This window comes from Meles meles, chromosome 20, assembly GCF_922984935.1.
Source record: "Meles meles chromosome 20, mMelMel3.1 paternal haplotype, whole genome shotgun sequence".
NCBI lineage: Eukaryota > Metazoa > Chordata > Mammalia > Carnivora > Mustelidae > Meles > Meles meles.
In genome coordinates, this window is record NC_060085.1 from 2,850,251 (window position 1) to 2,876,459 (window position 26,209).

A 26,209-nucleotide genomic window follows, 5' to 3' on the forward strand; every position below is an offset into this window, starting at 1 on the left:
GGACTCCCGACGAGCCCTGCCCCCTCGCCTTGGAGCCCCCGGCGTCAGGTCTGGCCGGCGAAGACGCCGGCGCGTGCGGGAGATGGCAGTGGGGGGAGACCCCGGGAGGCGCTGGCCTAGGTCCCCGAGGCTCTCGTGAGCCCCTGGCTTCCCAGGAGCCTGGCTGGGGCAGACATGGAAGAGAAAGGTCCGTTTCTCTGCAGTCCGGCCCTGCGGCAGCTCGGAGCGGAAGCCTTGGGGCGGCACCCAGGCCTTGCTGGGGTCCTGAGCCTGGAGACACCCTGCTTTGGAAGCAGCCTCCCCATCGATTCCCGATCCTCCCCGAGCCCTCAGGACCCAGCCGCCACGGTCTCTTACTCCTTGAAAACGGCAGCCCCCGTTACTGGAGGCTCGGCGGCTGCGGCTGGGCGTGGGTGGGACAGGTCCCAAGCTGCGGCCCATCCTGGTGGCCCGTGCTGGACCCCACCGTCCAGATGCTGACCCACCTTCCCGGCCCCACAGAGGGACAGCGGCAGACTTCCAGGATCTTCTTTATTCTCCTCTCAACCAGGCGAGACTTTGGGGACTAGCAGGGGTGGAAACCTGGGAAGCTGGCGGAAGGAGCCAGCAACTCGTCTCTTCTTTGGTGTCCACAGGAAACAAGGCAGGAGACTAGAAGGGCCGCCTCCAGAAACACAGGGCTGACCGCCGGCCATGCCCCGCAGAGCAGCTGGGCCCCGTGACCTGCCAGGGGCGGCTGCCCCGTCTTCAGAGGTGGTCCCGCTTTCCAGCCTGGGTCCTGGGCCATGTGCACAACCCGATGGACACAGGGACTGGGACCACCACACCCTCACCGTTTCCCTGCCCGGCAGCTGCGGCTGGCCTGCTGGAGGGCCTGAGGGACGCGCCCCGGGCCAAGCAGAGGGACGCAAAGAGCCGCGGCCTGCAGGCGCAGGGACGGCGCAGGCTCACGGGCAGCTCTGCAGGGCTTCTCCACCACACCGACAGCCTGGAAGCCTCCTGCTTCCTTTCTGCCAACGTCAGCTCAGCAACTGCCACTGAGGGCCCGAAGGGTGTCCCCTGCAGCACAGGAGGCGGTGAGCAGGTCCCTCCTGGGGGCACGTCCCAGGCGGGTCAGCGGCGGGACAGGACGGGGGCAGGGAGTGGACCCCATGACCAGCAACGGGCGACACAGGAGTGCGGGGCTGTGGCACCTTTCTTTCGGTGACAGACACACACCGAGGTCTAGAGGGTCCCCCGAGGCTGCATCCCTCGGAAACAGAGCGAAGCCAGTTCCCGGTGCCCCCCCCCCAGCCCATGACGCTGCCCCCCAGGTGGGCGGTGGGCTCATGGGGAGCTCTCCCGGCCGGGGGCTAAGCCAGAGGCTGACCTCCCCGCCCCCCCACGACAAACAGAACAAGGAGTACACGGGGCACGGTTTGCGTTTTCTTTCCCTGTTTTGTTTTAACCCTAAGAAGCAGGTCTGAGAAGACCCCGCGAGCAGCGTCACCCGTCACCCTTCCCCGGGGACCGGAGGCCACACCGGTCGGGACAGGCGGGAGCAAGGCTCAGTGTCCCCGCGGCGCGTGCGGGCGGCTCCGCAGATGGCGGAGGGAGAGGCGGGCGCGGGCGGGATGGCGGGCAGGTCCCCCGCAGGGCCCCGTCACACGGCGGCGCGCGTGGGCGTGCCGGGCTGCTTCAGCCGCAGCGTGTCGCACAGCCAGCCGGCAAAATCCCCTTCTTCCACCTCCGACCGCTTGATGAACGTGTGGCTCTGCCGGGGGAGAGGCGTGTCAGGAAGGCCGCGGCCGGCCCGGGGGGCTCCCGGGGGTGGCAGGTGAGGTGGGCTCGTCGGCCCCGGTCACCGCCCGTGTGGGGCCAGTCACGCTCTAAGGGGGGACGGCACTGTCCCCGGCCCCTCGACGCCCGGAGCACCCCCGTCATGAAGCCCGCGAGGTCCCTAGACACCGCCCGCTGTCCCCCACGGTCACCCCTGGGAGAGAACACCAGATCTGGAAGGACAGACGTGTCTGCGAGGACAGTAAGTCCCCAACACGTTCTGTCAGGTGCGGCAGCCACGGGCCATGAGAGCCTCCCAAGGCCGACACTGGGCTCCCGGGGCTGTCCAGAACTCAGCATTCTGTCTGTTTCCAGAACTGAGAGAACTACACGGGGCCGGCGGCAACCGCACAGGACGGGACGCCGGCAGCTCCTTCCTGAAGGCTGGGGGGCGTGAGCGAGGCTGTCCCCAAGGGTGTGCAGGGCAGGGGCGGCCCTGGGGGCTTAGGGGGCACGGGAGGGGTGCAGGCCTCCACGAGATGACCAGCTGGGTGGCAGGATGTCCACGGTCTGGGGCAATAGGCCCCACAGGAAGTGGTTTAAATTGGGGCAGAGAGACCAGGGGGCCTCATGGGGACCTCAACACCGAGGAGCTCGTCTAGATCATCTAACTGGACACCTTACACCGGACACATATTGGTGACGTCACACGTGCCTCTAACATGTAACTGGAACTCTCTGCTGGAACCAGGGCACAAAGACCCTTCCCCTGTGGTGCCCTCGGTGGTGCCCATGACCAGGAAACACTGGCTGTCACCGAAACTAACAGAGGAGGCAAGACTGGACGAGGTGCCTGGGGACGCCTCACAGGAGGGATGGGGACAAGCCAGCCGAGAGGGCCACGGGAGGTGTCCCCCGGGGAGCAGGACAGTCCTGTGCAAAGGCCCTGAGGTGGAGGTTCTGTGAAGGAGGCAGGAAGGCCGAGACTCCCTTCCTGGGAAGTCTGCGTCCTGACATTGAATAGAGGCTCATGTTCTGCCGCACCACAATGGGGGCCGGGCGCCCGGGACTCACGCGGTCTCGCGTCGCGGAGGTGGGTGAAGGGCGGGCTGCCGCAGGCGTGGCAGGACCGTGGGGATGAGAGCAGGCAGTGGAGGGCACTGAAGGCGCCGGTGGCCTCACTGCCCTGTGTCCCCTCCCCTGGCAGGGGAAGGGGAGTACCGACGCCCACCCTGGTTCTCAAGGACATCAGACGGCAACCCTGGGTCTCCCCAGCCTGTGGGGCCCCGCCAGCCCCAGGAACACCCCTGACCGCGCCTCCAGGAGCCAAGGGCGCCACGGCCGCTCTAGACCCGCCCACTGCTGGACGCAGGAGACCACAGCCAGGGGCTCTCTGCGGGGACACGCGGTGTAGGACAGCAGAGCCGCTCGAGGGCTGCCTGGGGTCTCTCCTCTCCCCGGGGCGAGCCAGTGCCCCTGGGATCACTTACCATGAGCATCTTCAGATCCGCTCGCTCTGCTGGGTTCTTTATTAGGCTGCAGAGAAAGAGAGAGAATGGGGGAGACAAGGCAGGGCAGTTAGCCAGCGGCCACGGGAACCCACATTCTGAGCCATGACAGGTCAGCCCCGTCGCCGCACCCGGCCCAGCTGAAGCCGGACGCGGCAAGTAGCAGAATCCACCTGCTATCCCTCGGGGGTGAGGGCAGGACCCCTGGTGAGGGAAGGGCAAGGGTCTGACACCAGGACAAGAAGGAAGGGCAAAGGCTGTGGGGACCCCTGGGCGCTGCTCAGTCTGAGGCCAAACAGCAACAGCACCTAATAAATCCTCCCGATCTGGGACTCTGAATGGCAAAATGGAACTTTTTCCTTCAAAAAAGCAGAACTGCTCCTAAAGACAGTTGCTCAAACCAGCCCGAAGCCAAACGGTGGCTGTTCAGAACCAAAAAAAATGCAAGGTGTAGCAAAACATTTACACACACCCCTGGTTCGTGCGGCAATGTGCTCGCCAGCGGTCGTGCAAAGGGCCAGTGGTCCCTTCACCACCGGGAGTGGGTTTGCTACTGTGTGGGATGCAGGCAGAAATCCAGGCAGCAATGAGGCCAGCAGACTCCACCGGCCCTGACCTGGAGGACTGCCCTCAAGGTGAGGGGGGTGGCCCAGGCCCCCTTCCTGCGCCAGAGCCTGCTCGCCCCAGGCCCATGCTGACGCACTGAGAACAGCTGGCCACTTGCCAGAACCCGACTTGGAAGGCTTGTTTGGAAGCTAGTGGGTTACGGGGCTTGAGGAATTAGGAAACCGGGATGCCTGCCGGCGGAAAGCAAGACGGGAATGGCGTCATTTCCAAAGAGCCTGAAATCCTGGTTTGTTCTGGGCTTTGGGGACAGGATGGGGACAGCAGATGGACACGACTCAGCAGTCTTGGGAAGGGAACCTATCTGGATTCTCAGGTGAGCTCCAGGTGCCCCCCGATGCCGCCGCCCACGGGCAGTCCCGCTGTTGATCCCGGAAGGGGGACCGGGCCCAGGACCAGGAAGGATGTGTGCACCTGGGTCGGCGGCTGGGGTGTGGCAGCTGTCCCGGGAAGCAGGCGGGGCCTCTCGCGGCATGGCATCCTGCCCTGGCCCGCCCCGAGACCATGCTGGGGGCGGTCGCACCTTACCATTTATTTACAAACTCCTGGAAGTCCTGGGTGAAGACGCCACTGGGGAGCTTGGGAGGCGGCTGTGGGACAGAGCAGAGAGGTGGGGGTTGGATGCTCGAAGAAAGTTCCAGAATCCTGGGCCTGAATCTGTCAGGACAGCCCAGCACTTTTGGGGGGCCCTCAGAAGGCACCTCTCCTGGCCTTAGTCCCTTCCCCTTGCCAGAGGGGGGGCCCCCCCGACCCCGCCTTCTGGCAGCTTCCCCACAGGACCTGTTGCCCGTCCTGCCAACTTGGTCTCAGGCTCATCTGAGGTTCTCTTTGGAAAGTTCTGGTTTTGCGATCACAGCTGGTTCCCGGGGGTAGGAGAACAGGGCCCACCCATCGCCAGCTGGGGGTCTGGACCACTAGGGGAAGGGGCAGGGTACAAGGCAGTGGGTTCCAGAAGCCCAAGGAGACTGGCCCCACGTGTATGTGCCGGGGTGGGCACGGCTGGGCGCGGGGTCAGGCCCCCGTCAGGGACGGCAGCGGGCACACTGCCCGGCGAAACCCACGGGGCCCCCCTCCAGGCAGGGGTGGGAGGTGGCGGCGAGGCTCCCTGGGAGGACGGGCTTGCCGGGCCTGGGTGTGGCTGCAGGTGCGGGGCGAGCTGTGTCACTGGAGCCGGCCCGTCCTGTTCTGTCACCAGCAGCCCCGCTCCGGGCCGCTCACCCCACCACTCAGCCCTATGCCAAGCCAGTGCCGCAGGCCGTCCGTTCTCTGCCCTGACTCCAAAGGCTCCCCAGAAGCACCCTTCGGCCCAAAGGAGGCCCAGGAGGGGCGACATGGCCAGGCGGGGAGGGCAGGCTCTGGGGACAGGTCTCACTCTGTCCCTTTCTGGCCGCAGGCCCGAGGAGGCTGCTCCCATCCTGCCACATCTACGACGGAAACTACCCCACTACCTGCTTACGCGGTGGGCGAGGAAGATCTGGGGGGTCGGGCCCGCCACGCCAACTGCCCCGAGCCTTCCCTGGGGAAGGGTTCACTCGTGACTGTGCATGCAAGGACTCCGAGACGCGTGGGGAGCTCCCGGGGGTGGGGGGCAGCTCGGGCCAGGAGGGTCCCGCAGCAGGACTATGGGGTTGTCTCTACTCCGCCCATCCCCACACGTGCATGCACACACGTGGGCACATGAGCTCCTCCTGGGAAGCGGCAGACTCATGCGGCGCAGCAGGAAGGCCGCGCTCCTACCCCCGACAGCTGGCCGTCGGGAGGTCCTGCCCGTCCCCAGTCCTCCCCAACAGTCCAGTTCCCGTGCGGCATCCCTTCCTCTGGGTAACGACTTCCTAGTGAAAGGCTTCACCCGCCCACGTGGAGACAAGCCAGAGAGGCCTCAGGTACGCACCTCGTTCACAATGTAGTCCAGCAGCTCGAAGATGGCCATGGCCGGCCGGCTGTCCGTCCCGTGACCTGCACGGACCGAGACAAAACAGGGGTGAGGCAGGCGTCCACCGAGTATCCTGCCCCTGACACGGGCCCAGATAAGGGGAGGTGCCCTGGCGGGCTCCCTGCTGCCAGGCTCGCTCTCTGGGGAAAGCAGCTTCTCTCTGAGCCTCCGGTGAATTCACGAAACAAAACAAAGCAAAATGCCAAAATGAACAGGAGCGTTTTTTGAGAAGTCGCACGTTTGGCACGGTGCTGCTTCCAGGCTGTGCCAAAGGCACAAGCCCTGCCGTGTGGCGCCCGGGCGGCTGTGCGGGTGGCGCTGACCAGCAGCAAGGCCGGCGGCGTGACCTTGCACAGAGCCATGGGCGAGGGCAGCATCAGGCCCCAAGTGCCGCCCAGACTGGACGACCAGCCGGGGGGAGCTGACCCCTGTCTTCGACCCAGCTGGCCAGGGCCAGGTTTGGCAGCTGGACTTTCTCCTTCCGTCCCCTGTCCTGAAACGGGCACGCAGGCCGGGGCTGGGGGAGGTGCTGGCAGGCCAAGGTGGCCTGGCACGGCCCACCAGTCCTCCCTGCTGGGACAGGGCCACAGCTGAACACCCGCGATGCCACCTGGGAGTTGGTGCTGGGAGGGACAGGGCCAGGGTCCGGGGACACAGATGGGAGCGGGGGTGGGGGGGTTTCTCCCCTTGGAGAAAATCAAGACACCCCAGTGATGGGGGTCTGTCCCTAGGAAAGGAGGAGCTGGGCATAAAAATACTGTGAAGGCCACTGTTGGATGGCCCGTGTCCGTGAGCCGCAAAGACAACACGGTCCCCTACACTGAGACACACGGCTGTGAACAGGAGCAAAGTTTTGACCCGCACGGTCTCTGGGGACAGACCTTGAGCAGGGAGGGAACCAGACACAGAAGGCCCCACGGGGTGTGAGCCCACACGTGTGACACGCCCAGACCAGGCCCCTCCACAGACAGGAAGGGGGCTCGTGGGGGCCGGGGAGGAGATGCAAGTGGGTAAGGGGCTTTTTGGGGTGCTGGAACGTTCTGAAACTAGACACTGGTTATGCCGGCCCAACCTTGTGAAGATACAGAATTCCACGAACTGTACACCTTCACAAGTGAGGCCCGGGGAGCGCGAGGGCTAAGGGCTCCACGAAGGCCGCAGCAAACACGCCCAGCCGCACTGGGCCGCACACTCCCTTGGCCTCACTCAAGTCCCTTCCTGTCACTTGACTTCAAAAATGGAAATCAGAGTCCTAAGCGCTGCTTCCTAATTACGCTGCGTCCACCGTAACCCTTACTCTCCCCACCTCCAGAATGCGTCCGGGGGAGCCCCCCACCTCCCGGGGGATTGCTGCCGGCCCGCAGAGCCCCCCGAAGCCCCCTGGGCTCTTGTCCCCTCCCACGCTGTGTGTCAGGACTGAATCGGACAAGCCGCCCAAGGAAATTCTGAGCCTTGCTTTCAGTTTCTGCAAGGCCCGGGCCAAACACAGAACGTTCGCCGCCGAGTCCAGGCGGGGGGCATGTAGGCGGCTCGCGGGGCAATCCTCGTGGGCCTTTCTCTCCATTAGAACGTTCCTGTGATGAAATGCTGGAAAACCCACCAACCAGCAGCCCGGCTGAGGAGGTCATTTCCAGAACAACCCCCCCCGCCCCGGCCCCGGCCCCGGCCCCAGGCTGGCCACATCCCACGCAGCTGCCCCAGACAGCAGCGGCCTGGGGAACCATCCCCAGAAGCCTTGGGACCACCCGGGGACTGCTGAGCACAGTTAGCGTGACCCGGGGGACAGCTGGTGCCGAGGGGCCAGAGCCGAGGCAGCTGCCGCCCCCGCGCACGGCACTCCCCACGTGTGGCTCGTGGCCGGTCCCAGCCCGAAGTTCCAGAGTCAGGCCGTACCGCTGATGGGGCGTCCGGGGGGTCTCGGCCGCGGCGAGATGCTGTGAAGCTCTCCTTCTACCCCGTCCGCCACGGGCCGGCCAAATATGGCCTCCAGCTCCTTGGCGTCCGGCGGGGGGATGGGGTACCTTCCGATGGACAGCTCCACCAGGGACAGCCCCATGCTCCAGATGTCTGACTGCACCGAGTAGTGCGTGCCCTGCAGCCGCTCCGGCTGTCGGCGAGAGAGCAGAGAGACGCCCCGATGGGTGCTGGGGTCTGGGAGCGCGCGTGGCGCTCCTCTGCGGCCCCACCCGGGCCTGGGCCGCCCTCCAGAGACCCAGCAGCGGAAAGAGCGCAACTCCCTCTCCTCCCTGCCCCTGCTGCGGGACCACGGTGCTCCCGGCCAGGGCTGACAGCGGCGCTCAACACCCAGATCCCCGGCCCTTCTGGAAAAGGGTGGCCGCCCCAGGACAGGCAGAGGGGGGTGCCTCCTCTTCCGCGACAATCCCAAGACTAGCTTCTCAGAGTCTGCTCCTGAGGCCGCCCAGATGTTTCCTGAGCTATCTGCGGGGTAGGCTCACGGCCCAGAGGCTGCCTGACTGCTCTCCTGCACGGGGCTCTTCCTGTTAGCGGGAGGCACCGGGTGGGCACTTCCAGAGAGCGCCCGGCGTGAGCAGACGGCCACAGTGAGAGTCTGGACGGAAAAGAGAGAAACCCAGCGGAAACGGAAAGTGTGCTACGGGGAACCGCAGGCTTTGGAAAAGCTTCTGGAAAACAGAGAACAGCTGACAGGCCGGGAGGATCCAGACCTCCTCACGCCCCGACGGACTTACAGACATGTAGGACCGAGTTCCCACGAAGGAGTTGGCCATGGAGTCGATGAGCTGCCCGCTCACCCCAAAATCGCACAGCTTAATCTCCCCTCGGGAGTTGACGAGGATGTTGGAAGGTTTCACATCTAAGGGCAGGGCCGGGGCAGGTGAGAGGGGAGCCTGGCCTGCCTGCCAGCCCCGCCCAGCCCCCAGGCACCCCTGCTTGGCTCACCTCGGTGCATGATCTGGTGCTTTTCCCGCAGATACGCCAAGCCCCGGAGAACCTGTGGGGGAGCCCCGGGCTGGGGTCAGCGGGCAGCACCGCGGGCAGACCTAAGGGCCCAGGAGCTCAGGGAGGAGCCCGCGTTGCGGGGTGGGGGCAAGCGGGAAGAGCAGCAGGGACGGTCATACTGTCCCAGGTCAGCAGGCAGATGCCCGACTCACCCGCCCGCACGCATGGCCCACTGGCCGGGCAGGCGCTCTGCAGGGACTGGCTGGGCCCAAGGCCCAGCAGGAGGGCTGCCCTGCCTCGCCGGGGATTATCTGGGGAATGCTTCCGAGCTGCGTTTGCGTGGAGGCCCTGCAGACGGACGGCCACTCCACCGAGCGACAGTGGCACTGTGGGGTCCTATGCAGCTGGGGCCCTTGCCACTCGGGCCCTGGGCACCCCTGACACCTGAACGGGGAAGGGAAGCATCACTCCCATTTTATAGGCCACAAGATGCCACGGGCCAGGCCCGCAGATGGCAGAGATGGGTATGGGCTGCAGTCCTGGGCTTCCTCCGGTGGCTGCTCTGACTCTGGCCACGTGGAAGGGGGTGGGGACAATAAACCCGGGCAGAGCACTGGGCCAGGAGCATGCGCACGGCCCCCAGCGCCTGCCTGGCTAGAGGGGCCAGAGCCACTTACCGCAATGCTGACCTTCCCCAGGATCTCCTCGGGAATTCTCTTGGCTTCTTTCAACACCTGGTCCAGGGAGCCGCCATCCTAGGGTGAGCACAGAAAAAGAAAAACCCAGTCGTGCTAAGTGGGCGGCCGGGCAGGGCCTGCAGGCCAGAGGCTGGTCCCGAGAGGGACACGGAAGCAGCAGGTAGGAAGGCGAAGCATTTCCCTGGTTCCCGGCGAGCTGAAGCCTGGCTTCCTCCACGGGAAACAGAGGCCAGACCACTGCCAAGTGCCACCTGTTGGCCCAGAGTGGGGCCTCCTTCAGGCCCTCGCAGCTCTGGGGCTCCAGAACGGCCCGTCCAGTAAGGAAGGACAAGGGTGGCAGTTCGCTCCCTCGGCCTTCCAGGAGCCCAGGCCTCTGACTCAGCCGGCCTGCCCAGGTTGCCACGGCAGCGGCGGGCGAGGCCGAGAGCCCGGCTGGCAACCAGAGCAACCACGAAGGCGCCAGAGCTCCACCGCCCGCTTCTGGGGCCTGGGTTCCAGTCCTGCCAGCCCGCGGCAGCCCCACCGCACCGGGGTCGGAGAGCTGGGAAACGAGGCCAGGAGGCACCAGGGCAGGAGAAGGCAGATGGAGTCGCTCCCCTGACTCTGGCCCATAGGTCTGGTCCCGTGCTCCCTGCACAGGTCCTCCGGCTCAGCTCCCCACACCAGGCCCAGCCTTAAATCCACAGGAAATCTGGAGACCAAGCCCAGGCCAGGGTCCCCGCCCGGCCGCCGGGCCGCCAGGTGGAAACACCGAACCTCACAGCAGGCGCCTTCTCCCTGCGATGCTCCAGGCCATCTACAACCGCGCGGCTTTGAGGAGTGGAGCGCCGGGCGGGGAGGCCGGGGGCCTGCCGTCTCCAGTACTCTGCTCCAGCCTTGCTCAGTTAGAAGGGCCGTGGGTGGGAGCTCCAGAAAACCCAGCGCGCTGTGAAGCTTCTACAACCCGCACTTGACGGTGGCCTAGCTCCTGCCGGACGGGGCGGGGCTGTGCAGAGAGAGAGGCTGGGCCTGGGGGGAAACCCACCGGCCCAGCCTTCCTGGGTCCGCCTGCAGGACCAGCGGGAAGGCCTTCCAGGATCAGCTCTCCTCTCCATCACTGAAGCACACGGAAAAACTCCTTCTAAACTAGGACCGTGCTTCGCGACACAGCTTCTTTCACCCTGGACTTTTTCATGGAGCCGCGGCAGGTTTACAGATGAGGACGTCCGGGGAGGGCACCCCAGAAAGGCCACGGTAGGCCAGACCCCGTGCGGGGACCTCGTCAGCGGCTCTGACCGTTCGGGGAACGGACAATTCTGTCCCCTCTCTGGCTGCCGCTGCCTCACCCCCTCCCCGTGCTGACCACAGATGCCCGCGGACACGGCCCAGCGTCTGCCGGGGCAGGAGCACTTCCGGATGAGACCCCGGTCCACGCCGAGAAGACTGCAAGCCGCTCCAGTCACGCTGACAGGAAGTGGTGCAGGAGACAGCACAACTGGGTCCCTCTGACCCCAAATGTCACACCCTGTGCGGCGTCATGCGCTTTCGTTTTGCGTGTGTTCTGGCAACGGCGCTCTTACTAAGCAAGCGCCGCACGAGTACCGTGTTAGAAAAAGCTCCACCCTAGGGGCGGCCCGGTGGCTCTGTCGGTGCAGCGCCGGGCTCCCGGTTGGGGCTCCGGTCGTGATCTCAGGGTCGTGAGGTCAAGCCCTGCGTCGGGCCGCTGGAAACGCCGCCCCTTCCCCTGCTCACGCTCTCTCCCACTCTCTCTCTCTCAAAACAAAAGCAATTATAGGTAAGCGGCACTCTCCTCTTCCTAAAATTCTACTCGCCTCCCCTGAAATGTGGCTTCCAGATCCTGTGTATTTGTGTATGCTCCCATATGCGCCGGAAAACACAGAATTTAAAAACTATACGTAAGTGGGCTCCCATTATGCGTATTTCCTCCCTCGGCACATAAGCACCATCTCCCCTCCCTGCTGCCAAGTGGCCCGTTACCGTTCCTTACCTCTCCCCTACCAGCGGATGTGTGATTTTCACTATTACAGAACAAGAGAGCATGTGCTTCAGGCGTGACTAGATCCCCCAAAATACCAACAGGTGCCTCTGAACAGGCAGTGAGCTGTCCCCCGGATACCCATGGTCTGCGGGGTCCGTGCCCTGAGCTGTCCCAGTGAGAGCCCCAGAAGCCAGCAGGTGCTGCCGGAGAGTTCCCCCTTCTGGGCCGAGTCTGGGCTGCTCATCCCCCACTTGGGGTCTCTGCTCGCAAGCTGGGGCTGGAATCGACCCGTCAGGAACAGGAGCCGATTCACACCCAAACCTGCATAGAGACGATGTCTTACCCTCTGCTCCCTGCTCCAGACTCCGCAGGAAGACTGGCTCCCCCAACCCCCACCCCGGCCCCAGGGGCAGGCACTGCCACCCCTCGGGTGAAGGAGGGAGAACCTGGTCCCAAATCACGCCGGTGGGAGGTGGGCGGTGGAGTACAAGCCGACCCCAAGCTGTCCCGCAATGTGGCACATGGGCGAGCGTGGCAGGAACGTCCCGCACACACGGAAAGGTCCTGGGCACACGGCGCGGTTCTGTGCACGGGTCACGTGACATGGAAACACCACGAAGGTTGGTGGGACGGCCTCCCCCTTCCGGCATACGTTATGACCCGGTATTTTATGATCCGTTTGTTCTCAGCCCTTCCTTGCCCGCAGCGCCCCCTCCCAAAGGCTCATGGCTAACCTGCGAACAGGGTGTCGGAGCTCAGCGCGCTGCGCCGGTGCACACCTCACCTGAAGGCGTCTTTGCCGGAGGGAGCGGCTGCCCTCCTCCTATGCCCGGCAGGAACGCTCACCAAGAAAACCCAACCAGGAATATGCAGTGGGTGGGCACGATACACCCCTGGGACCGCCAGCACCTCCCCCGCCCCGCGTCACGGCGGCTCCTCCTAGTGCTGCTGGGGGCAGCCGCCTCACGCAGGAACCCTCTGCTTCAGGTTCACCAACAACAGAAGCCGAAGGCAGGCCAGGCTGGGACACTCCGCCCCTCTATGAGGGCAAGAAGCACCTCTGAATTCCCACTGCGTTCAGGGAAAACAGGGAGAGGAGGCAAAGGGCGCCCCTCGGATCACAAAGGGACGCCCCGTCCTTTCTCGCGCTAGGTGCCTGTCTGCAGTGACTGCCAGGCAGGCGGCAGGTTTGACCTCCCTCTCCCTCTGCGCTGGGGCGCTGCTGGGCCAGGAGCCTGGGGCCAGGTAGGGGCAGAGCGGGAGGGCGGGAAGCGCCTTCTCCAGGGCAGGGTCACACCACGCGGCTGCTCACAAGGCACTCCTCCCGGCTGCTTGCTCAAACTCACTTCCTGCCTCCGTTACAAAACCATCAGGGAAGAGGGCGCTGTGCCTGCAAGGCGTAACCGAAGCCCCCGGGCCCGAGGTCACCGCATCCTGGTTTTGCAAGGGCCCCAAAGTGCCCGAGCCTGGACAGCCCGGCAGCAGGCAGCCCCGTACCTGACGAATCAGGCTCGGCCTGGGGTCGGCAGCACTTCCTCCCGGGCCCTCAGCTCTGACCACTTCTGCTTTCGTTACCCCCGATCCCACCCATTTCTGAGGTTCAAGACCAGCGTTTCTTAACAAGGGGGCTCATCAGAACCGACAGGGTGGTTTGAAACAAGATCCCTTCCCGGGTTCCACCCCGGAGCTCCTGATTCCACAGACCTGAGCTGGGTGGCAAGGCCAGGTCTCGCCCGAACAGAGCGCGCAGATCGGGGCTCTCTGCTCCGGGGCCCCTGTGCCCAGCAGCAACTCCCCCTCACAGACCTCATCCCACCTCTGGCCCGAGGACATTCCTCGCGCTGCCGCTCCCGACAGGCGGGAAACAACCTGTGTCCGCCACCCCGACGGCGTTCGATGAACTACCTGACAGGCTCTCGCCGTGGCCGGGACACGGACCGCGGGGAAAGCGACGCCGGCTGCCTGCGTGCCAGTGGGGAACGGCTTCCACGAGGTGTGCGGGCAGAGGCCAGGCTGCAAGGGGGGCGTCTCGTGCATACAGAACCGGGGATCTAGGTGCACGCGGCTGCGCGGCACAGAGCGTCTCCCGGGGCCCCGCGGCGGCAGGTGCGCTCACCATGTGCTCCATGCAGATGCTGATCTCGCCGTCGCTGTAGAAGGCCCCGTAGAAGCCCACGATGTACGGGGAGTTGCACTCGTGCAGCACCTGCAGCTCGCGGATGATCTGGTTCCGGATGGCCGGCTTGATCTCCAGGTGGATCAGCTGCGGGGGAAGCGAAGGGGGCTCACAACCGGGCTTCTCGGGGGCCCAGGAGGAGGCGGCTTTGGCCCCCGACCCTGGGTGCGCTCACGGCGGCTTTCGGCACTGTGCAATCCGCTCTGAGGCACTTACCTAGAGAATAAAAAAAACACACGTCCACACACAAACCCGCTCAGCCGTGTTCACACAGCAGGACTCACAACGGCCAGAGTGTGGCAGCCACGCAAGTGTCCACCGCCAGGGGAAGAGAAACACGCGCACCCACACCCACACCCAGGCACGCCGCTGCACCAGGACAGGAGCGAGGCGCCCCACGCGCTGCTCCGGGCCCACGATGCTCAGGCAGGGAACCACCTGGAGGAGGCTCCTGGCTCCCCTTCCACCGGACGTCAAGTCAGCGGAAGGGGGGCTCCCCCACGGCATCCCGACGTTCACACGGGAAGAAACCCGAGGACTGTCTGGAGAGATGCAGTCACGGCTGACAAAGCCGACGGCAAAGCCCAACAGGAAAGCGTCGAGGCCGGGGCTCCACGTCCGGGCCGCTTAGGATCCCAGCTGCTCCGACCATTGCAACAGGACAACAGAACATTATTTCCACCTGCCTGTCAGGGGTGTCTGAACCTATCGCCACAGGTCCCACATTTCATCGGAGCCCTGTGATCGGGAGAGGGAGCGGCAAAGACTTGCTTGGAGGGGACACGCGCCTGGAAGGACAAGTGGAGTTGGCCGGACGGATGTGGTGGCCAGTCGGGGGGCAAAATGCTGACTGAGGCCACCAAGGCAGGAAGGGGTGTGCGCCAAGCTCAGGGAGGCACACAGTATGTGTGGGGAGCAACACCTGCTCCCCGATGACCCTGGCCACCTTGAGAACAGCAGAAGGTCCTTGTGGGACGGTGCCCGGCACTTTTCGCCACTCCCCGGCAAAGCTTCCTGCCTCCACCTGTGAAGGCAAGCTCCCCCCAGGGCCAGCCCCAGTAGGACGCTCTCTCTCTGGGGGGACCACACCTGTGGTGTGATGCCAACCGGCACACACAAGATGCTGGTCTGAAAATGGAGTGTTGCCGTCGACGCGGTAGGCAGGAGGTCTGCTCTCAAAATCCCGGAAAGACTTGTTGAGGCCGAAGGATGAGCCCCACAGGGTGACAGAGGCCAACATCAGCCACAGAAATACAACCAGACCTCATGTTTAGTTGTAAACCCTCCGACTGCCCCATTAGTAGAGTGCAAAGAAACAGAAATGACTCTTTTCACGTATTTTAACTCAATGCAGCATATCAAAAAATGACAGTTTCAGGGGCGGGGTGGCTCAGTGGGTTGGGCCTCTGCCTTCAGTTCAGGTCATGATCCCAGGGTCCAGGGATCGAGCCCCACATCAGGCTCTCTGCTCAGTGGGGAGCCTGCTTCCCTTCCTCTCTCTCTGCCTGCCTCTCTGCCTACTTGTGATCTCTGTCAAAAAACAAAAACAAAAAAACAAAACAACAACAAAAGACTGTTTCAACAGGCAATCCATGTAAAAATATTCATGCGATGGTCCCATACTAAGCCCCTGAAACCTGGCGCCGTGGCTCTCTGCACGACAGCACAGCCTGGCCGGACCGACCGCGTCTCGGGGGCTCCTTGCACACGGCTGACCGCGCTGGCTGCCACGGACACTGCAATTCTCAGCCAAGAACCTCACAGGAGCCACAGATGAGCGACTGAGCTGGGGAGCAAGAACCCCAGGCTCTGCACCAGAGGAAGGGGCGGACAAAGGTGGGCGGCACTGGACGGAAACCCAGAGGTCACAGGAGCCTGGAGTTGGGGCCCGGCACGTGAAGGACGGCCACCGGAAGTCAAGACGCTTCTGGGAAAGATGCAGGGAGGACGCAGGGGCTCATGGGCCGCAGGGTGGGCCTTCCAGGCCCCCGAGGAGGCACACTGAGAGGATATGGACAAAGAGCGGGCACAGGAAGGGGCACGCTTCTGAGCACACATTTCCACAGCTCCCGGGGACGGGAGAAGCACGCCCGCTGCGGGTTCTGAGAGGCTCGATCCTGTTTCCAGGGGCACGCGGCTGCCGAGCGGTCAAGTGTGCGTCAGGCCGGGGCTCCCGGATCGCCCAAACCCACGCTCTCTCCACGCCAGCACCAGGGGTCATGCACGCCCTGGGAGCTGGTGACACAGGGGCGGCGCCAGCCATTCAAACCCAACACCAAGCCCGTCCAGGAGTTTCAGCGACTTCTACTGCGGAATGGGGGTGCACACAAGAAAGAGAAGGAAAGACATTCTGGAGGCAAACGCTGACAGCTTCCTCCAGGTCAGGCCAACGGGAAAGGGCAGACCCGAGAGGGCTCACACCCAACTCAGACGCCGACCCACCTCGGCCCGTTTCCTTGTGTGTAAAATGGAGCTTTTGCTCCCCTGAGACCAGAACAGGACACCAGCTCTGCTGCGCAGCAGCCACTCGAAGGACGGCAGCCAGGACCGCGACGCGGCCTCGCAGGGGCCACAGACCCCCATCAGGCAAGCAAGCGCTCGGGGCCCACACAAACACGATGCCCAAACAGGCTCCTCTGCCCGAGTTCTGGGGAGCCCAGGAGAGCATGTACCCAACACACATGCTAATTCATCCTACAGCTCCCGGGGCCCGAGCAATGCAGAGGTCACGCCCCCCGGGCTCGCAGAAGGATGCAGGAGTCAGAACGCAACGCGTGACTCAAGAACACACTTTCTATCACATGCGATTGTAAACCTCAAGACCAGCTCACTCAGGGCTTACAGAACTGGTCTCCCTGCTCTCTCCCGGCAGGTCATACCGGTTAGGAAAATCCTCTACCGGTCCAAGGGGCCCCAGGGATGCTGGCCACAAAGGGTGCTGCCCAGGGAGAAGCCCCACCCCAGGCTGTTTTTGGAGATCTGGTGACCTTATGTCCTCACAAAGCCCGGAATCCATCCACGGCACCTGGGAGTTCAGAACCCACCCGGGGTCGTCGGGGAGGGGTGGGGGAAGGACCCAGGCTGGTTTCCCCAAAACCCTCTGTCGCATCAATTCCCATCAGCACCCGCAATTGAACAAAGACAACCCGGGCCGAGGCTGAACCGGCATTCCAGATGGGCTGAGAGGAGCCCCTGACTCCTGGGCCATCGCAGAGTCACAGCCCGGAGCCACACGACGGCCGTGGGGCCGGCCTTCTTGTTCAACGTGTTTGCCAAGTACTCGTGGGCACTGTGCCGGGCGTGCAGCCACTCGGGAACCCGCCATGGGGGAGCTCACCATCCACGGAGAACAACACTGGACGCCCTTCTCCTGCCTGTCTCAGACCTACCGCCCCGTAGCTTCTTACTTTGAGAGACTCACAGAAGCTCGGGCAAGCTGTCACGCCAGCAGCGTCCCCTGCAGTCCCTACCCCACCGCCCACGGCAGTGTCTCCTCCAGCTGAAGGACGGTGTAAAACCTGGAAACCCGCACTGGGCCAGCACTGTGACTGTCCGGCAGAACTGATCTGGGCCCCTGGGGTTTATACCCCCAAACCTGCCAAGAGCTGCCAAGCAGCTCCCGGAGTCAGGCTTACAAAGCCCGTTGGTGCCCCCCGGCGACTGCTCAGCAGGTCTGGGGGCTCTCCGAGGTCCCCAATGCCAACCTGGGCCAGCACACTGTTCGCAGGCATCCCCCTCCCCACCACCTGTGGAATCTCTCGTCTGCCTTTCTATCCCTGCTCACACGGTGACAGCAGACCCGAGATTTCTGGGGTCTCCAGTTCAGCAAAGGCTGCCTGTGGGGGGGGGGGGGGGCAGAGCCAGGTCTCGGAGGGCGGGGGTGCTCCAGGGGCAAGAGAAACAGGCCAGGGGACAGCCAGCCAGCGCGGCGCTTCCGGGAAAGGCAGGACAGCGGGCACCACGCAGGCATGGGGTGCCCGGGTTTCTGAGCACGCGAAGTAGGACCTATGGGGGAGGGGGTTCCAGAAAGAGGTGATTTTCCCTGCCTGAGAGAACACACCTGTAGGAGCAGAATAATTTGTCACACAAAGTCCCCTGGTTATGTGAGCCACCATCCCCAAAGGGTCACAACCTCCTCTTCTCCACCCATCCAGCTTGCAGGGAGGACTCTAGACCGCTCAGCTGGGAGCCCGGGGGAGGGCGCCAGTCTGGAACAATCCGGACGTTTCTGAGCACGGGAGTTTAAGTTCTGGAAGGCAGAAGTCAGGGATGCAAGGGAAGAGATGCCCAAGGCAGAGGGGCACTGCCATGTCCTGACCAGAGGCTGCTCTCCCTGAGGATGGGGGGGAGGCCTGAGCGTGCCAAGCCCAGGGGCCAATCAGAAAGCAGAGGCCTGGGGCGCCTGGGTGGCTCAGTGGGTTAAAGCCTCTGCCTTCGGCTCAGGTCAGGATCCCAGGGTCCTGGGATTGAGCCCTGCATCAGGCTCTCTGCTCGGCCGGGAGCCTGATTCCTCCTCTCTCTCTGCCTGCCTCTCTGCCTACCTGTGACCTCTGTCTGTCCAATAAATAAATAAAAATCTTAAAAAAAAAAAAAAAAAAAAAGAAAGGAAAAGAAAAGAAAGAAAGCAGAGGCCTGCACCTTCCAAACCTACCTCTTATTTCGGGGGGGTGGGCGGGGGCTGCCCCACCACACCCCGCCGCAGGGCACAGGGACGGAGTGCCCGCCCTCACCGACCGCCCCTCACCTTTCTCGCCATGATGAGGCCGGACGGTCTGTGCTGGACCTTGGTGACCACCCCGCCGTTCCCAGCTCCCAGCTCCGAGATCCGTTCAAAGTCATCGTCCTTGAGCTCCCCAACCTTGGCCTTCTGGGTGAGGAAGGCTTCCAGTCGCTTCTTCTGCTGCTCATCCAGTTCTAGCTCCGCTAGCTTCTTCTGGAGGTCCACCAAGTTTGCTCTGCGAAGACCCAAAGGGCAAGGGCCAGTGAAGAGAGTGCAGGCTGCGGAAAGAGGACTGGGCCCGGCCGAGTACCAGGCCCCACGTGCGTGGCCACAAGGGCACCGGGTTGGATCAGACACCAGCCCCTGCTCAGGACCGGCTCTGGTTCACTGGTGCTCGTCGCAGACCCAGGAGCTCCCATCCCTGACACGAGGACTCCGAGACGCAGGAACAGGGAGGGGACGGGCAGGGGACGAGCCACGGATCAGGCGAGGGAAGGCTCAGGCTGACACAGAGGAGGAAACTCGTTCTGAGTGGGGTCAGGGCCAAGAACAAGAACCACTGGGCAGAAGACAGAAGGTGCAACATGCCTGCCTTTAAAGTACACGAATGACACAGGGCACTTGAGGGGAAACGAAGAGGGGCAGACAGCAAACAGCGCAGGCACTTCTAGGGCGTGGCTGCCCAGCCAGCGGGCTCTTAGCACGTTACTCTAAACACGAAGCATTTATGCGCCCAAACGTTCCCGCAGCCGGTCATTAAAAAACAACCAGGGGCGCCTGGGTGATGCAGTCGGTTAAGTGTCTGGTTCTTGATTTCGGCTCAGGTCATGATCTCGGGTCGTGGGATCAAGACCCACATCCGGCGCCACGCTCAGTGTGGCGTCTGCTTGGGGTTCTCTCCCTCCCCTGCGCTCTCTCAAATAAATAAATAAATCTTTAAGAAAAGAAAAAAAACAACACCCAACCATATATACCTCTTTATAGGGTGATATGAGGAATTTCCCAAGGAATTCTGACCGAAAGCTATTCTCACGAATGCCTTGACTTTGACCCAAATCCTGGAGTCAACCGCGGCTCCCTATACAGGTGGGCAGACGCTAGCTCAACGCACCAAAGGACTAACCCCGCGCTGTCCCAAAGAAATAGAATAAAAGTCATGTTGGCAATTTGTTTTTTTAATACGTGCACCATTAAAATGTTTCTGGCTACGTTAAAAAACATCAGGTGAAATTAGTTTTAAAATACTCAATTTAACCCATCAAAAATACAAATTTCACGGGACGCCTGGGTGGCTCAGTGGGTTAAAGCCTCTGCCTTCGGCTCAGGTCATGGTCTCAGGGTCCTAGGATCGAGCCCCGCATCTTGACGGGGAGCTGCTTCTTCCCTCTCTCTCTGCCTACTTGTGATCTCTCTCGCTATCAAATAATATTAAAAACAAAAACAAAAACAAATTTCAACATGAAATCAGTATAAAAAATTAATGAAAACGAATTTTCCTTTTTCTTCATGTAAAGCCTGTGGAATCTGGAAGGCATAATACACATCCAGCTCCCCTGAATTCGGACCTGGCACATGTCGATCCTGGCGGTGGCCAGGGGCTGACCGGACCAGAGAAGGTGGGCAGTTCAGAGAGTCTCTAAAGGTCCCTGAGTGATGCCCAGCCACTGATTTCTGAGGGTTTTTAAGAGGCTGACCCCCAACCTGGGGGAGACCTGGCGGGGGGATTCAAGCAGGGAATGAAGGGGGGACTGGGGCTCTCTCAGGAAGCTTCCAAACCTCAGATTTGACCGTAACTAGGCTAGAACTCGGAGGCCGAGCAAAGGGGCACAGGCTGGGAACGAGATGAGGGAAGTCATCGGAGCTGCTACAGCGAGAAGCTGCTAGAAGGCGGGGGGCTAGGTGCCACTTCCTGAACACACACCAGGGCTTACAAACACCACCTTGTTTCACTCTTAAGATCTTCCTGGGAGGTGGGCATCTTGTAGTCCCAGCCCACGTAGGAGGGAACAGGCTCAGAGAGGTTAAGTAACCTGCCTGTGGGTCGCAGTGCAAGGAAGTGGCAATGCCTGGAACCAAACCCGTGTCCGTCCTCACTGCCAAGCCCTGCTCATCACGGCACGGTGCTGAGCCGGGACCGGGGGCCTACTAGGTGCTCCCTGAACGCCTGGGTAACAGAGACCTGGACGAGGAAGGGACGGAGGAGGGAAGACAAAGGAATGAATGTACACGACAAGCTTCTCTCCTAAAGGGCTGAAGAGGTGGCTTTCGAGGCCAGACTCTGCGAAGTCGTCTTCGTAGGGCCCTGCGATCTGAACACGCATCCCGGTGGCCAGCAGATCCATCCATTTTACATGCAATAGCAACCAGCTGTGGCTACAAAGAAACCCTGGAATCCCAATGGCTGGCTTCCTCTGCAGGGGGCAGTTCTGGAAGGGGTGGAAACCAGAAGCGAGTAAAAGAAAGGGGAGAGAGAATGGAGAAGGTCCTCTCCTGGGAGAATAAGCAGCGGGCTTTTGGAAACAAGGACCCCGTCCCCGTGTCGAGCTGCCTGCTCAGAGACACAGAAAGAGGTCAAGTCACACCCAGAGGCATCAGGCCCTCTCACCCGGGGCACAGGGGCCGGGTCCCCTGAGTGGGGCCACCCACGCTGCTCCCCCATCGCACCTGGTTCTCAGGGGGTCACGCCACACCCACAGCAAGCAGACCCCAGTCAGGAGCCTCTGCAACCGTCCTGCTCCTCTTTACCGTGGGGGACAGGAGTGGGGAGATCCCAGGGACGTCTCCGGCCAAGGGATCACCCTCCCTTGACCTCGCAAGTGTGTGCCCCTCCTTCAGTAGGATTCCCCGTCTCCAGACCCCACTGTCCCAGATGCTCTTTTCTGTCCCTTCCCCCAAAGTCCTCCTCTCTGCTTCCGTGCCTGCGGCTCCAGCCCTTAGAGGCTCCTTGTCCTCCTCCCTGCCAGGATCCTGCAGCTGGCCTCACTACTCAGGGGCCTCACCTGGCCCTGGGCCCTAAGAGACCCTCAACTAGTCTCCCCTCAGGGGGTCCTGGCTCATCCTAGCCCTCTACCGCCCCTCCCCTCCACGGACCCTTCCCCCCACTCTTAGGTATGCAAGCCCCCCCAGTTTCACTACTCGGGCCCCAAACCCCATCTTCTTCCTCAGGGGCTCCCGCTGTCTTCACTCTGCACTCAGACTCCTCCCCCCATCCTCTGCGCGCAGGAACCCTCCCTCAACTCCATCTCCCCCCTGCAGACCTCCCACCCCATCCTCTTCTCCCAGAGACCCTCTCTCCAGAACACACGACAGGGACCCTCTCTCCTGACTCAAGCCTCAGGGTCCCGCACCCCGTCCTCTCCACTCAGGACCCGCCTCCCCTCAACCTCACCACCGAGAGCGCGGCACCCCGTCCTCTTCGCCGAGGGACCCGCTGCCCCGACCTCACTACTCAGGGCCCGCACCCCATCCTCTCCACTCGGGGACCGCACGACCCACCTTTTCCTCTCAGGTCCCCCCTCCTACCGACCTCACTACTCAGGGACCCCCGCCCCTTCCTCACCCCGGCCAAGCCCGGCCCACTCACTCGGAGGCGCCCTCGCTGGTGGGGGACGGGCCCTCGGCGATGGCGGGGTTGATAGTGAGCGCCGGCAGCACCGGCTTCCTCCGGGCCAGCATCGGGGCTCCGCGGGCCGGCGGCGGCGGCACCTCTAACCGGGGCCCATAGGGGGCGGGCCGGGAGCGGGCGGCGCCGACGCGAGCCCGGGGCTGCGGCCTCGGCCTAGGCGGGCGCCGGGGCGGCGAGTGAGGGCGTCGCTGCGGACCCGGGCCGAGGGGCGCCGACGGGCACCGGGGCTGAGGCCGAGAAGCCGCCGCCGCCGCCGCCAAAGAGGCCCTTGCGAAGCTGACGCTGCAGCCCGAGCCCGGGAAACCGAGGGCAGGGAGGGGGAGCGTCGAAATTGCGCGCCGGCCTCTCGCGAGAGTCAGCGCCGGTAGCCGCGAGGCCCCGCCCCTCACCGCGGCGCGTGCGCACCAGCCGGAGGCCGCCTTCCTGTAGTGGGGCGGGGGAAAGGGGCGGAGACCTACAGAGACGCCGCCTGGAGCGTGCACACTTGCTCGCTTCCTTCAGCTGGTTTGCGCATGCGCCTGAAGCTCTGGGCGGAGGTGCAAAGGAGGCGGAGCCGACGGGAGGCGCGTTGGGGGCTGTTGAGAGCAGGTGCGCGGGTCCGAGGCCAGACCCCCGTGAGCCCTGCAGGTGCCCCGCTGGGGCTGCGTGAGCCACTAAGATCCCCAAAACGTGTGGGAGACCACTGAGTCCATTGCAGTCTTTCTGTCGTTTATGGACTCACAGCCCCCGGAAAGAAAGCTCATTTCCAAGCTTTATTTTTAAGTCGTCGGAATATATATATGGCGTAAAATTTACCACGCAATGTTCTGAGTGCGCAGCTCGGTGGCTTGAAGCTCGCTCACTCGTCCTGCGACCCCCCACCCTGCGTCTCCAGAACTTCCATCTCCCCAGACGGAGGCTCATGGACTCCCCAGCCCCTGCCCCAGCGCCGGCTCCCACCAGGGCTCCTCTCTGCCTGGGTGGACGGGACTCCTCTGGGGACCTCAGATAACTGGAGTCATATTGTTAAACAAGAACAGGCCCCACATGGATTGACTCATGGTAAGCCCCAGGTCAGCAAAGCAAGTCTTGAGACCGAACCTCACTGCAGTTTTGAGCTTTCCCAAGAGTGGGACCTTTAGCCAATCTGGAATTCCTTGGTCCTCACTAGCGAGGCCACCTGCCTGACAGACCCCTGCCTTCCCCCGAAGGAAGAAGGAAGGAGAATCCTGCCTAAAACAATCCACTCTTTGCTACAAACTGCTTTATGCCGCTTGCTTCTGCCTATAAAAACCTTTTTCCATTTGTGCAGCTTCTCAGCGTTCCAGAGATGGGATGCTGCTCATTTTTATGAGTCATTAAACAGAGCCAATTCGGACGTACATTTACCTAGTTGAATTTTGTTTTTGTTTTTGTTTTTTTAAGATTTCATTTATTTATTTGACAGGCAGAGATCACAAGTAGGCAGAGAGGCAGGCAGAGAAAGAGGGAAGCAGGCTCCCCCTTGAGCAGGGAGCCCGATGCGGGGCTCGATCCCAGGACCCCGGGATCATGACCTGAGCCGAAGGCAGAGGCTTAACCCACTGAGCCACTCAGGCCCCCCCCCCTTTTTTAAACAGTATTTGTTCTTTTGGGTCTGCCTGATTTCCCCAAGCATCGCGTCCTCAAGCTTCCGCCATGTTTTAGCGGGTGTCAGAATTTTCTTCATTTTCAAGGCCAAATCATATTTCGTTGTGTGGATGGACCCCATTTTGTTTAGCCTGTCATCCACTGGTGGGTGTTTGAGCTTTTCTGTCTTCTGGACGTTACTCATTGTTGCTATGAACAAGGTGTAAAATATCTGTTTGAAACCTGCTTTTAATTCTTTTGGGTATCTCTCCATTCAGAAGTGGAATCGCCGGGTCATATGCTAATTCTATGTCTAATTTTTTGAAGAATCATCATACTAGTTTCCACGGCAGCTACGCCATCTTACGAGAAAGGACACTTTAACACCAATTTAAAAAAAAAAAAAAGGAGGAAACATGGCATAGAATAAGGAAGAGTCATGGAGATGGGAGAAAAGTCGACTTCGCAAAAATCTCACCAACCACACTCCGCTTCTTTTTGTCCTATCCCCGAGCACCAGCGTATATAGCATGGCGGGGAGCACCTGTGGGAACCACACACAAAGAAACAAAGAGGGAAAAGGTTTATCGACCCCCTCTGCCAGGGGCCAGCCCAGGTCCCTTGGTCACCCTGGCTCAGTCCTGTCCCCTTCCTGTCCAGCAGCCTTTCAGTCATTCTTGTGAAGGTTAGGTTGCCTAGCTCTTTATGTGGCGGATACTGTGCTGGGCACCAGAAATATAATGCTTAAAAAGTAGATCCATGATAAATGTATGCATAATTGCAAAATGTAACAATGATCCAAAGTGCCGTGTAGCTATGGTTCTCCCCGATTAAACTGGTATGCATGCCTGCTTCTCCGTCCCTAGAAGATGAGCCTTTTGGGTTTTTTCTCCCACTGCTCCCACCCACTCACGGAAAGTTAGGGAGAAGGCTTACCTGCCTTCAAATAATGCCACGACCTTCCCCAGCTCTCGGGGTTTTTCTACCTTCCCTCTGTTCCGCAAAGTGATCTCTCCATCACTGTATTTTATTTTAGGCCCCACGTACATATAGTCTTTTTATGGAACCTGTAACTTCCATATAATAAACCCACAGTTCTTGCCTATTCCATTCCTTGAGCTTTGACAATTGTATATGCCCATGTAAGCACATCCATGTACCAAACAAGATGCAGAGCCCTTCTGTCACCCCAGAAAGTGTCCTCCGTACCCTTTTCAGTAAATTACCCTCACTCCTATCAGCGGTGCTGTGCTAGTAAATGTTTAACAATGGTTTTTTTTTTTAAGATTTTATTTATTTATTTGGCAGACAGAGATCACAAGTAGGCAGAGAGGCAGGCAGAGAGAGAGGAGGAAGCAGGCTCCCCGCGGAGCAGAGAGCCCGATGCAGGGCTCGATCCCAGGACCCTGAGATCATGACCTGAGCCGAAGGCAGAGGCTTAACCACTGAGCCACCCAGGCGCCCCATCAATGTTTTTTTTTTTTTTTTTAAGATTTTATTTATTTATTTGACAGACAGAGATCACAAATAGGCAGAGAGGCAGGCAGGGGTGGGGGGGAGCAGGCTCGCCGCTTAGCAGAGAGCCTGATGCGGGGCTCGATTCCAGGACCCCGGGATCATGACCTAAACAGAAGGCAGAGGCTTCAACCCACTGAGCCACCCAGGCGCCCCTAACAATGGGTTTTGAAATGAGAGATGGATTGGCAGAGAGATGAAGAAAAAGAGAGGGAGGGAGGGAGGGGTAGAGAGAGAGAGACAGGCTGATTTGGAAAGAATTGAAGCAACTGACCCCAGTGAGACAGGACAGGCCGCTGCACACCACTACCCTATAGACAGCCTAGAGTCTGATTTCTATCCCCATAGGTTAGTTCTCTGTGTTCTAGAACTTTATGGAAATGTACAGTATGTACTCTTTGGCATCTGACTTCTTTGGCCCTGCACGATGCTCTGCCATCCATCCACGGGGTTGCATCTAACCGCGATGGGCTCTGTTTCCTCGCTCCGGGATACTTCACGGTGTGTCCTCTGGGGATCGCCCTTTCCTCTTCTTGAGGAGGGTGAAGCGATCACATCTTTCCTAATGTTCAGAATTGTTGATTTCCACTAGTTCAGACTTGAGGGCTCGGCCCCCAAGCCCCCTTTTCCACAAACTCTATAAACATAAACTATGGATTCTGCCAGTGGCCTCTAGCCCCCTCCTTCTGGAATTTCTGATATAGCCTGCCTGTTTCTGGCTTTTAGCTCTTGTCTTCCAGCCCAACGTAGCGCTCTTGCATTATGTCCTCCCCACTAGTGACGAATGTTCTGAGGGCAAAGAGGTTCTTGGGTCCATGTCTTTCTCCCCCAGCCCTGCTCCTTGGAGGTAACTAAAGCTTCCTATATATATTGGTTGAATGAATGTAATGGCTGTTGCTGTCCAGAGGGGGGGACAAGTTTCCGGCTAGTCACGTGGTTCTCAGCACTTGGTAGAGAACAATTTATTGTTGAGATAACAGTGTGGATTCGTGCCCTCTACCCTCTTGCCTATCTCTGCTAGCGAGCACATTCTGCTCTGAAGCCTCTCCCTGCTCCCTATCTCTGTAGTTACCATTGATTCTAATCACAGCTCTCTTCGAACTTCTGTTCCCTGGTCCCAGAAACTTGGGTGTCTGCTGAATCTGCCCCCAGCCCAGGAAATGAATTT

General features: G+C 61.3%; 1 protein-coding gene across 2 annotated transcripts; it reads right to left on the reverse strand.

Moving 5' to 3' along the window:
• Nucleotides 1–1,412: 1,412 nt before the first annotated feature.
• On the reverse strand, nt 1,413–22,313 carry MAP2K2 (mitogen-activated protein kinase kinase 2). Of its 2 annotated transcripts, XM_045990905.1 has the most exons (11): nt 21,898–22,311; nt 18,339–18,549; nt 13,535–13,681; nt 9,420–9,497; nt 8,743–8,794; nt 8,532–8,656; nt 7,717–7,930; nt 5,782–5,846; nt 4,419–4,480; nt 3,249–3,294; nt 1,413–1,753 (listed from the first exon to the last, which is right to left on the reverse strand). In XM_045990905.1, the coding sequence occupies exons 1-11, from the start codon at nt 21,987–21,989 to the stop codon at nt 1,643–1,645; spliced, it is 1,203 nt and encodes a 400-aa protein (XP_045846861.1). In that variant the 5' UTR covers nt 21,990–22,311; the 3' UTR covers nt 1,413–1,642. The 2 variants fall into 2 exon arrangements, with proteins under 2 accessions (XP_045846861.1, XP_045846862.1); XM_045990906.1 differs by lacking the exon at nt 13,535–13,681 and having other exon boundaries at nt 21,898–22,313.
• Between the last annotated feature and the right edge of the window lie 3,896 nt (nt 22,314–26,209).